The sequence below is a fragment of the Antechinus flavipes genome, chromosome 4, assembly GCF_016432865.1.
Source record: "Antechinus flavipes isolate AdamAnt ecotype Samford, QLD, Australia chromosome 4, AdamAnt_v2, whole genome shotgun sequence".
Taxonomy (NCBI): Eukaryota; Metazoa; Chordata; class Mammalia; order Dasyuromorphia; family Dasyuridae; genus Antechinus; species Antechinus flavipes.
In genome coordinates this window covers 27,772,348-27,785,018 of record NC_067401.1, presented here as the reverse complement: position 1 = coordinate 27,785,018, position 12,671 = coordinate 27,772,348, and the positions used below count along the sequence as shown (strand labels likewise).

The 12,671-nt window shown below is 48.2% G+C and overlaps 1 protein-coding gene across 1 annotated transcript; it reads right to left on the bottom strand.

Annotated features, from left to right (window-relative positions):
- Positions 1 to 86: 86 nt before the first annotated feature.
- Positions 87 to 11,523, bottom strand: TLCD3A (TLC domain containing 3A). Its single transcript, XM_051992218.1, has 5 exons — positions 9,676 to 11,523; positions 9,178 to 9,261; positions 3,717 to 3,921; positions 2,871 to 2,966; positions 87 to 1,809 (listed from the first exon to the last, which is right to left on the bottom strand). The coding sequence occupies exons 1-5, from the start codon at positions 9,795 to 9,797 to the stop codon at positions 1,540 to 1,542; spliced, it is 777 nt and encodes a 258-aa protein (XP_051848178.1). The 5' UTR covers positions 9,798 to 11,523; the 3' UTR covers positions 87 to 1,539.
- Positions 11,524 to 12,671: the final 1,148 nt, after the last annotated feature.

The following is a 12,671-nucleotide window of genomic DNA, read 5'->3' as shown; positions in this document are numbered from 1 at the left end:
ATCCCTCTTGGACTGAAAATATTCAGGAGGTATGTTCTCCCCGAGTCAAAATAGGAGCAGAGACAATCGTCACCCCTTCCATCAAATGGTTTTAAAAAGAAATTTATTGATGTCTTTCACAATGAGAGTAAATAGGAAAAACATTAATACAATGTAATCTCCTTGAGGGAATTTTTTCTTTCAGTTAAATTATCAGTAAACAACACCAAAACAAGCCTACAACTTGTATAGCATTTTAGAGGTTCAGAAAAACAAACAGCACCCATCAGACTGAGACAGCAAGAGTCTGAAACGAGTCCTTGCTGTTAAGTCAGCTACCACTTTTAAAGACAATGGAATCACAACTGATGGGGGAAGGTTGCCTTATTTTTAAAAGTACTAGCATAAAAAATACTTTACCATAGCATAATTACTAAAACATCCTATTTTTCTGAGGAATGTTTTAAGAGTTGGCACTTGGATTTCCCTCTTGAAAGGGGGCTGGTGACAAGGGTAGTTAGCTGTAAGGAGGGGCGGGGAGGTACCCAGTGATCCTTTTGGCTTGGATATTTGTATTAGACTCCTTTTGAAGGTAGTTAAGCTGTCAAGGACTCCTGGTTAGAACACTAAGTTATAAGGAACATAGGAAAAAACACTCAGTAGTCCAGACATGAATTTTTTTTAAGGCCACTGGAGTCTCATCTAGGGAAGTATGTAAGCCATAGGCTGGGAAGAGGTTAAAATCCTGTTTTACTAGATGTCAGGCATCCCTATGCATACGGACAGAACAGACTGGGTGCAAGGGAGCAGTCGGAGAATATGGTTTGCCAGTTGGTCCTGATTTCTCTAACTTGGCTTGCAAAGTTGAAACAGACACAACTGGCAATCCTATAAAAATTGCTGGCTCCTCGGGTAGAATTCCCCCTCCATCCCAGCCCAGGGGAGGTGGAAGTGAGTGTTAAAACACTGGCACCAGGGTAAGAGTGAAGGGAAATGGGGCATCTGAGACTTGCAATGTCAGCCTAGGAAAGAAAAAAGTAAAATGTAGCCCCACGTCTTCTGGCCCCTTATTCCCACAACGTACACAGCTAAGTCAGCAAAATTTTTGCTTTGGTCCTGTCGGCCCAGAATTGGCTGTTCCTTGATCAAAGGAGGTGAGCAGAAGGATGTGTGAAAGGCAGGCTGTAAAGCCAGCACACAAACAACCCGGCAGAGGCTAGCTCGTCACCGGGTCTCTTCCCCCAGGACTTCTGTGGCACAGCTCGGGTTTAGACCCCGCCACAAAATCCCTCCGGGCCTTGGGGGTCATAAGCCAGACCCCTCAGTTCCTCATAAGCCACAACACGATTTGTAGTTGTGCGAATGCTTCTGTTAAAAAAAAAAAAGCAGAATGGAGAGAGAACGTGATTGTTCCTTATAAAACCCAACCCCTCTGCTCCTTATTGACTCCCACAAGACAGAGCCCATCCAGGGCCCGAACGGTTCTGTGGGGTGCGGAGGAGGCAGCCGGGGGGCCAGGGGGAGACGCCTTTCTCTGCTCACTCTGGGTCACGGGTGCCACTAACTGTCTTTTTTGGCCTGGGAAGTGTTGAACATCTGGGCCGCCTTCCTGCAGAGCAGAGCGAACCAGTAGAGCTGGGGCGCGATGAGGAAGGCGTTGATGACGTTGCACAAGAAGGGGATGCGAAGCGGCGTCTCCCACAAGCTCAGGCCCTCCTCCCGGCTGTAGGACCAGTACATGAAGGGGAAGACGAGGATGCGGAAGACAAAGAAGGTCCCCAGGGTCAGCGCACCGTTCAGCCTGTACACAAACGTGTCCTGTTTCTTTAGCTGCAGGAGAGAGCGGGGAGGAGAAAGGTTCATCAGCGGCTGCAGCCGGGGGAGCCTCTGGGCTCGACCAGATGGGACAGCCACTGCTTAGATGAAGTGTGGATAAGTGTGTATGTGTGTGTGTGTGTCTGTGTGAGTGGGTGTGTGTGTCTGTGTATGTATGTCTATGTGGGTGTGAGTGTGTGTAAGTGTGTGTGTGTGAATATGTGTGTGTGTGTCTGTGTGTGTGTGTGAGTATGTATGTCTATGTGGGTGTGTGTCTGTGAGTATGTATGTCTGTGGGTGTGTGTCTGTGTGGGTGTGAGTGTAAGTGTGTGGGTGGGTGTGTCTGTATGAGTGTGTGTGAGTGTGTCTATGTGTGTATGTGTGTGATAATGTGGGTGTGTGTGTCTATGTGTATGTGTGTGTGAGTGTGTCTGTATGTGTGTGAGTGTGTGTGTGTGTGTGAGAATGTGAGTGTGTGTGTGTGTGTGTGTGTGTGTGTGTGTGTGTGTGTGTGTGTGTGTAAATGCTATTCTGAGGCTGAGGTACTCAGAAGGTGGGTATGTGGAAGGGCGGTGGATAGCTTGTGTAGCCCTGGGGGGAGCAGATGCAGACACAACTTCATGCCTGACAGAAAGGGGGAAGAATCCTAAGCATGAGAAGCATCTGGAACTGGAAGAGTCTTTTCTGCAGTCCGGCTGCCCCCTCCCTCTGGGCTTTCGGACAAAAGCTCCCTCCCTTGTGCAGTTGGTTGTAGAAGGGACTGGGTGAATGGATGGGCTCCCAGGTTCTCCCAAGATTCTGGGATCCTTCATATAAAAAGAGCTGGGCATGACCCCCTCCAGAGAGCCCAGAAGGGGATGGCCGCTGCGCCCTCCACCAGCATCCAGTGGATCTCCTGCCTCATTAATCTGCGACTAATTTATTGATAAAACACGGTCTGTATAATACAGTCATCCATCCATTAGTTTGCAGGATGATCCGAAGCAGACCAACTTTCCGGGTCTCTGTAAAATGAAAGGTTTGGCTAAATACTCCCGTCAGCTCCCATCCAGCTCTGACCCCGATTCTTCACATACCAGGATCAGAATTCTGCCCAGTGACACAAACGGGGTGCTGAATTCTGCTGTGAAGATACAGCCCACAAAGAAGTCACCACGCTCTCCCCGTAGTACCTGCAGGCGAGAAGAAATCAGGACTGAGAAAAGTGCCTTTGGAGAGAAAGGAGGGGCGGGAGCCAGGTCGGCCACGATGGCTGAACATGGAGGTTAAGGCAACAGTGTCGGAGCCGCTGCCATCCCCGAGCAACGAGCTCCCCAGCCAGCAGAGAGCATCCGAGGCACCCACTTACAGTCCCCCACCACCTCGCCTCTCGGAGTGCGTAGGAATCCAGGTCTAGCCACACAAAAAGCAAGCTTGCTTCTTGTTCTCCTGAATTTTACCTTCACGGCGTCAAAATATTACATCAGTTCCGTGCAAAGAAAGCAATTATTTGGTATGATAGACAACACTCAACCAATTGCAGTTTTCATTTTTTAAAATACGTTTTTAAAATAATTGGGTTTGCCCCAAATAAGTGTAAGTAGGAAGAGCCTAGATGACGGGGTTTGCTCCAAATGTTGCCTGCTGGCCAAGGACAAGCCCTGCTAAACAATGAGAAGGTTGGCTCAAGAGGGAATTCCTGAGCTATGATAACCGTTAAATGGACCAAAAATACTCCTCATGGTTCTGTGCTTGTCATTTTACACGGCTGGCATAAGGAGCTGGGCAGCCATAGTGGAGCCAACCAACTAAGGGAACAAAAGAGACTGGAAAGGCAAAGGTTGTCCGAGGCACGGCCACGGTTCCTTAAGCATGGAAAACGTCCCCTGCTGCTCCAGAACACGAGTTGCCTTGGCAATGATGGCGACACTGTGAACACTCACCTGTGCAATGGGTACAAGCACGACCAGAATGAAGATATGGTGCGTGAGCATGAGGCAATCGTGCTTGAGGAACCTCTTAAAGATGGCGAGAGTGTGCTTCTTATCCTCGCCTCGGTTTCGGTACCAGTAGCAGATGTACATGGCGCCAAGATCGTAGGTCATGTATGGAATCAAAACCCACACATACTCTCGGGCAAGCCAGTGCCTAGAGGGAAGCACATGAACATTCTAAAAGCCAATTCTGGGAGCCTGAAAGCCAGGGATCTGCCCATTCCTGACTGGGGTGCGGGACTGACCCCTCGCTCCTTACACAGCGGTTAGGGCTCCGAATGCTCGCCAGCAAGGGGACGCCTCTAAAGAAACAGCAAAGGGAAAAGGCACAAGGAAGTTGTTGAACCATGTGCTGTGGCTATAGAGTGAGGGAGCCAGACAGAAGGCAAAAACCTATTCAACATCCTTCACTTCTTCAACGACGCCGTCCAATGTTTCACTTCTGTCTCATTCAGCCAGTCCCTTGTCATGGACTACACTGGCCTTTTGTGGTACACACAAGTTACCCATCCCGCAAAGTCACCAACACTCCCTTCTAAGAAAGTGATGTGGGAAAACAAGAAAGAAGTTAAGGAGGTAAATTGCATTTTAGAAAAGTTAGGTATCATAGACCTTTGGAGAAAACTGAATAGGACAGAAAGGAGTGTGCTTTTTTCTCAGTGGTACATGGAACTTACACAAAAATCAACCATGTATTAGGGCAAAAACCCCTCAAAATCAAGGACAGAAAGGCAGAAATAGAAACTGATGTGGGGATTAGACCAAAACTCCTATTTGCAATCTAACTCCAGCGGGGCTAATGTGCCATTACTCCCAAGCTGGAATCTGCAGTCTGAGAACCCCAAGCCTCCACATACATAGCTCAGTTCCCCGACTCTGAGACATCCATCTGATTAGAACTTAGAATCCCTGCCCTAGTGAAGCTGTAACCAGTGACTCAGTGACTTGGGTGATAATTCTCCCTGCTACTCTAGCTCGGGTCCCCCCCTATGTCACCAGTGTGAAAATAACCAAGTTATGGCGGTTTTTCCAGAGAGGGGCTGGTATGAATTTACGAGCTGCTTGCCCTAGGACATTGTGGACAGGATCCTTTCCGAAGGATCCTTTACTAAAGCCCTGGGACAGAGCAGGAGCGGGTGATGGCGGCCCCGGTACTAGTTAATGACTAACCATTCCACATACAAAAATTGTATCTAAATGTGTAATAATAAAATCCAGCCTGTGTATCCTGGGAGAGAGGCGGCCCTTGGTGCAGTCTTCCTCCTGAGCTGGTCCCCAGACTTCCTGTTCCTTAATTACACCGTGAGCAAACAATGGGAACTGTAATCAAGCCTGCGATGAATGGAGTAGCTGTAATATGAATCAATCACCCGGCTTTGCTCGTGCAATGCCTGACGAGGTGTGGCTGGTAAATGGCTCATCTTTAGCTTCCATGGAGCAATTCCACAATTACAATAACTACCCCCTTTGAAAACACAAGAAAGTCCCCGAAAGCCTAGTGGGAAAGCCGGGTCTGGTCTTTAAGGGGAAGCTCTCTGAGCTCCATTATTTGCCATCACGCAGAATTACAGCTCTGGGACAAAGGTCTTCAGAGGTAACTGAGTGAATAACAAGACACCCGGCTTCTGGTCCGGACTCTGTGCGTTTAGACAGATCTGTCACAACTCTGCGTCTCAGACTCATCAGGAACGGGGACCCCTGCTCTACTTAATTCACAGGGTTTTGGAGTTTCAAGTGAGTGAATAATCCAAAAGAAATTAATCCAGATGCAGGGGAGTGAAATGCCCTAGTGTACCTCCCTATTAAAGAAGTTAAAGCAAACAAGGAAAACAAGTCTATGGGGGTAAAATGTTTGGGTATTTGATGAAGACTTTTCAGGAGATTCAAGAGCTTTTACAACATTCCCCCATCACCAGTGTCAGATGATTGGATTCAGAGCTGGACAAGCTTTACCCGGAGTCCGTGAACTTGGATGGGAGGAGAGTGTTATCCCAAGGTTACCCCACCTCTGACTGAAGCCCTCCGTGACAGGAGGCTCGACCTTGCTGAGGCAGCTCAGGTCACCTTTGGACAGTTCCAGTTGGGAAGAAGTTTCTTCTCCAGTTCTCCAGATCTGGCTCACTTGTTACCTCCACTCCCACTCCCCCTATCGCTCCCCATTATGGCTGATCCCTCTTTTAGATGAGTCCATCAGATACCCAGGGGGCTTTCATGTCTCTCTAAATCAGGAATTTGTGAACTTTTATTTTTAAGTATTTTGGTAACTACTTCAACATAACTTGTTTCCTTTGTTGTTGTTGACTTTTTGTGCTCTTTTCTTGTCAAAGATACTGAAGTGGCTTGTCATTTCCTTCTTCAGTTTATTTGACAGATAAGGATGGAGGCAAACACGGTTGAGTGTCTGAGATAGGATTTGAACTCAGGGCTGCCTGACTCAGGCCTGGTGCTCTATCCACTGGGCCGCTTGGCTGCCTCCAGAACTAAGGATGCCAGTCCTCCGCTGGCCAGCTTGAGGGCACATTCCTCATCTCCTCCTTCCAAGGCACGGTGTAGTTAAGAGATAGCGGTCCTTGCTCTCCTATCAGCCAACTGAGTTTCTGCACACTGAGACCCCATCTACCCACAATCTCCCCATTCTGTATCTTTGAAACACAAGTACATGTACCATATGTTTATCGTTATTAGTAATAAACACTCAAGTTCACAAAGAGAGAAAGCTCCTCTGAGCCAAGAACTCCTACTATGTGAGAAAAGGACAGCCTCATTTCCCTTTCAATGCACAGCCTAGAGCAGTGGTCCTCAAACTTTTGTTCTCCATATCTTTATCCTATTAAAAATGATTGAGGATCTGTCCAAGAGTTTTTGTTTATGTGGTTTATAGTTATAGATATTGATCACATTAAAAATAAAAACTAATTATGAATTTGTAGACTCTGAAAGGATTTCAGAGATTCCCAGGATGCTCTGGACCAGACTTTGAGAACCACTGGCCTAGAATAACATCACCTAGTTACAAGTGAAAGGGACAAAGGGAATACAAGCCCCAAATCTGAGGCCATGAGATGAATTCATCCTGAACAGCGTTCAAATTCAGCCTTTTGTGTGTGACCTTGGATTCTTCCCAGTCCTTTGTGAAATGAAGGTGTTCACAAATAAGGCATTTCATCAGTATAGGGAACTGCCTAAAACACGCTCCACCAGTGCAGGTCAGTGGCCCACTGTGATTCTTAGGTGCCCGGGACCCTGAGAGAAGAAGCCATAAATTTGTCCACTGTCACACAACTAGTAAATGGCAGAATCAGACCTCCATCCCTCTGCTTCTTTTTAGTCACTGCTCATTTTCTATTTGAATTTTCAGGATTTACAAAGTGCTTTCCTCGCAACAAATCTGTGAGCTAGGTCATACGAGCATTCTCTCTGTTCTGCAAATAGAGAAACTGAGGTTCTATGATGCAAACAGCCAGCGTGAGGGAGTCTTTGACATCGGTCTTGTCTGATTCCAAGGTAATTGTCTCTCCTGGACTTAAAGAACCAGAATCAGAAAGTCACTGCTCTCTAGTGTGTTCACGAGAATTTCCTCATTGAAGGGGAGGCAACAAGAAAGTCCTTAACGCCCATAACAGCAGGTGGTACTGATAAAGGGGGTGCCTGTAAGCACCAATAAGCAGTTCCTTCTCAAAGAGCTATTAAAAGCTATAGCATAACTTGGGGCAATTATTGAGACCTCATTCTCCTCATCTATAAAATGGACTGAAATTCCCTTCCAGCTTTAATACACTAAATTCATTCTGCCCTCCTTAGAATCCATATGGGGACATGCTACTCTCTATAAAGTGACTTCATCCTGTAGAACCTATTTCAAAATGAAGGGGACCAAGGAAAGGCAAGGCAAACTGCTGTCAAGATCAGTTTCCCACCATCACATAACCTAGCCTAGAACAACGAGCTTGGGGCTGGGAAAAGCATATGGAAGACGTGGAATAAAATATTCTAAAGTCATCAGAGTCACTGAAAATTCACAGCCACAGCTCGGTCAGACCTTCAGGTCTCTGTTTGAAATGTGTTCCACTGAATTAAACACCTTACTCCTGGATGATGTGGACAGATGAGGACTTCCCCACTTCCTGCCTACTTTGGGATATGTCATACATGAGATGGTCCTCTGAAAGGGAGTTCGGATCAAGAATCCCCGCTTTGCCAGGTCTAGAAAAAGGGACAGGGTCACCTGTACTAGGGAAGATTATTTTTAACCCGAAAGATCCACGACATTAGCACTGCCGATGGTCCAACCCCCCCCCAAAAAAAAGGAGACATTTCAAAGACCCGAGATCTTCAATTCCCTGAACTAAAACTTGTTTTTTTTTTTTTTAATTGGTCTGAAGAAACAATAAGTTTCTGTTCTCAGGAAAAGAATGGGAACTACTGATGTGGAATGCAATATACATCATTAAGTACTTTATATATCTGACTACTTAAATGTTTTTCTTTGTTATAAGGAAGGTTTTGGAGAAAGAGAGACTGATGTCAAAACAAAAAGCAATAATCATTTTTTCAAGATTTTATGAGATCTATGTCTAAATAGCAGTTTGCTTTTTGGGGGAAAAAGTTTAATCTTTTTTTTTTAAAACCTTTTGCATTTACATCACCTTCACTTTAAAACATATCCCTCCCCCTCCCTTTCTCTCCCCAAGAAACTCTCTCTTCTAATACAGAATAAAAAAAGAAAAACAGTTCAGCAAAACTAACTCACACATCAATCCTGCCCGACAGTATATGCACTATTCTAAACCCGTGGCCCCCCACCTATACAAAAAAGACTTTTCTTTTTAAAGCCTATTTATTTGTGCATTATTTTCCATGTGCAACCGAGGAAACCTCAGCTACATTTTTTTTGGTGTGTGTGCTGGGATCACACTCTCTCAGGTTGGGACCCAAGCCTCCATTCTCTTTATTTTTATTGGACCACGTTTCTTTCAAAAGCAGCCCCCGTATGAGGCTATTATCAATACTCCCTAGGGCAGCTAGGTGGCGCAATGAATAGAGCACTAGGTCTGGAGTCAGGAAGACCCGAATTCAAATCCGTCTTCAGACACTAGCTGTGAGACCCTGGGCAAGTCCCTTCCTCAGTTTCCTCATCTGTAAAATGAGCTGGAGAAGGAAATGGAATCTCTGCCAAAGAAGCCCCCCAAAAGGAGTCACAAAGAGGCGAGCACGACTGAGAATGACTGAGCATCCATGCTCTAGGGTTCGCTAGGATTTCCTCTTGAAGGTGGGAAAGGAAACCGGATAAAGGGGACGAGCCGGGAAAGTCCTTCCTTGCCTCCCATGACTACAGCTGGGACGGATCAAGAGATGACTGCAAGCACTAAGAAGCCGGGATGTTTATTCTCCCCCCGACATTAGCACTTACCTGCAAGAGACTACATCAGAGCAGCTCAGAACAATGATGAGCCCGGAGCCAGAGGCCAGGACAGCCTGGATGGAAGAAACGAGCCTAACAGGATAAAAGGGAAAGGGCGAGAAAAGAGACAAGAAATACTTCACCAATGGGGGCAACTGGGACGAGGCACTGCTCTGCCCCGCTGGGGACGTCCAGCCCCTAAGGACGTCCCCACTCCCTGCAGAGCCAAGGGCTTCCCCTGGGGCATCAGCCCCCGAGAGAGCCGGATCCCCACTGGCCCCAAAGCTCCGCGCTGCCCCGCGCCGGGCGCGCGTCCCGGTGAGGGTCGGCGGAAAGGCTGGGCCGGCGGGAGGGAGGAGGAGGACAGGCACAGAGCCCACCTCGGCTTCCTGCCGGCCGCGCGCCCCCCAGCCCCGCCTAGAGCAGCATGGCGCGGGCAGCCCGAGGTCCCCGGAGCCCCCAAGGGCAGCGACCGCTGCAACATCTGGAGAGACTGTGGTCGCGTACCTGTTGCTGAACGTCAAACAGTCGAGGACGGTCCATTGGGGAAGCGCTCGGTGCAGCCCCCAGGCGCAGAGCACGAAGAAGCCGGGGAAGAAGAAGGAGAAGAAGACCAGCGTCAGCGGCATTGGCGCAGCGGGTCCCCGGCCGGCCGCTCTGCGCTCGGGCCCTTTCGGTTCGGCTCAGCTCGGCTCGGCTCAGTCCCGCTCCGGAGCCCAGCCCGGCCAGGCCCGGCGCGGCCCGCCCCGCCCAGTCCCGTCCCGTCCCGTCCAGCCTGCCTCGCTCCTCCCACCGCCCACCTTTCTCCTCCCCCGAGCTCCCTCAGCCCGGCGCCCCCGGAGCCCGCGGCCCCGCGTGACGGGGGGGCCCCCGGCCGGGATGAGAGCGCGGCCGCCGGCGCCCCGCTAACCTAGCAGCGGCCGGAGGAGGAGCGGCGGGGCCCGGGAGCCCGGGAGCCCGGGACGTGGCCGGGCCGCGGCCCGCAAGGCACTGCAGCTGCTTGCTCAGGCTGCGGAGGCTGCTGCAGCTGCGCCCCACCCGCGCGCCCGGCCCAGCCCTGGCCAAAGGCGGCAGTCCCAGCCTGGAGAGCCGGGGAGCGAGCTAGCTGGCCCCGCCCCGAGGGATCCTTCCCTTCCGCCCCTCGCGGGGCTCAGGGGAGCCAGGCAGCCCCGACTAGAGCCCGCGGGCGCAGGGGCTCGCTGGGGGACGGGCGCCGCGGGGAAGGAGGCCGTTCCGTCACCGAATTGGCTGCCGGCCACCTCGAACCACGCCGCCCGCCCTCTCCGGAGTCCCACCCCACCCCTTACCCACCATCTCACCGCTCCAATCCCATCCCTTCCACTCTCTCCCAGACTCCAGTCTCCCCCCGCCTCCTCCCCTCCATCCACCCGGGAAATAAACTCCCCAGGGTAACCAATCCATCGATCAGCTGACATTTCCTTAAGTCCCCACTCTGAGCTGAAGATACTGAGCCAAAAAGGAACTAGCCCGTCCCCTCGAGATCACGTTATAGGGGGGAAAACAACAGATAGCAACCCAGCACCATTTATTAAACGTCTGCCTAGTGCAATATCCTGTCCTGGACCGTGGGGACTTCCAAAACAAAAGTGGTACCCCTGCCCTCAAGGGGCTTCCATTCTACAGCTAGGGAACGCACACCGAACGCTAAATGGCGGTTTAAGAGCACGGCGGCTGGGACACCAGCAGCCGGGGACTCGGGAAAGGCCTCTCGAAGGAGGTGGCTGGCTTGGGACGGGAGCTTTGAGGGAAGCTAGGAATCATATGAGGCAAGTGAGAAAGGAGTGCGTACCAGGAATGGGGAACAGCTTAAGCAAAGGCTCGGTGATGGGAACAGCTCAGCCGGAGTGCACGGAAGGGAGACGTACGTGATAAATCTAGATACGCAATCTCAAGCCAAGTTGTGAAGGGCTTTAAATTAGCCCACTTTCACGTCAAGAACCCGAGGAGGGCTCCCACTTCCCCAGTCCTCTGCTCCGATGATGCCAAAGTAATTTTCCTTCAGTGCCGATCTCACCGTTGGGACTCCCTCAATCAACTCCCCTGGCTACCTCTTGCATTTGGGTTCAATTATAAACTCCTCTCTTTAGCTTTCAAGGTCTTTTAGAACTCTGTCCCCAACCTATCCTTTCATTCTCTGCAATCCAGTCAAACTGGCTACCTCTCTGTTCTCAAAACACAACACTCCGGCTTAATCTCCGTGGCTTTGCGCTGATGGGTCACCTCTAACTGGATATATCTCCTTTTCTTCCTTTAAGACACAGCCCAAGCACCATCTTCTGCGTTGATCCTTTCCCGATTCCATTTGTTATAAGGTCCCTTCCAAATTACTTTGTATGTATTAACTTTATATTAACTTATATTTATAAATTTATGTTAAAATATAACATAAATATTTTGTTATAATAAACATAAAAAATAAATAAATAATAAATAAAATAAAATGTGTTTTTACATATTCTTGTCTTCCTTCACTAGAACGTAAGAACCAAGAAGGGATTGTTTCTTTGTCTTTTTTGCCCATAGAGTAGACATTTAATAAAGGATTGTTGGTTGATTGATTAACAGATAAGCCCTTAGCCCCAAATCCCATAAAACCTTAGCTTTTACAGTAACACCCAATGTAACGCCAAGCCTATGGAATTAGAACTGGAAGGGAAGTTAAAGAACTTCTAGTTCAGCTCTGTCATTTTGAAAAGGAGAAAAGTGGGGCGCAGAGGATTCCGCAATAAAACTCAGCAAGCATTTACTAAGTACCTGTTATGTCTCAGACTCTGTCCAGAGAAATGAAATAAAGTTGAAGACAGACTTAAAGGATCCATAAGGTAAAAAAAAAAAAAAAAATACTTTAAAGCAACACTTTTTGTTGTAGCATAGAATAGAAACCAAAAGATTGCCTACCAGTTGGCAAATGGCTAAGCAAATTGTGGTACAGAATATGATAGAATATCAGAGGATTATGGGAAATCATGAATAGAAAGGATCCAAAGAAATTTGAGGAGATTTTCATGAACTATCTAGCCTGAAGAGAATAGAAATAATGGAATCATTAATAAATGATTTAATAATGTCAAGGAAAATATCTTTGAATGATTTTAGAATAGTGATCTAGACAGTAGTCAATTGTGACTTCAGAAAGCTACTAAGGAACCCTGTTTTCCTGACCCCTCACAGAGAGAAGATGAACTAAGGGTATGGAATATCCACATACATTTTGTGCCATATATTTGTTGTAAAAAAGGGTTTCTATGGGGTTAGAGGATGAGTTAGTGGAACGTGATATATAAAAAAGAAAGAAAGAAAGAAAAGAACATTAGTAAAACATTTAAAAATGAAAGGAAGCAAAAAAGTTCGGAAGGGGACAGAAACAAACAGGGCAATCTTGTTATTGCAACTCTTCCTGATCCCTTTTTGGCATTTTCTTGGCAAAGATACTGGAGTGTTTGCCATTTCCTCCTCCAGTTCATTTTACAGATGAGGAACTG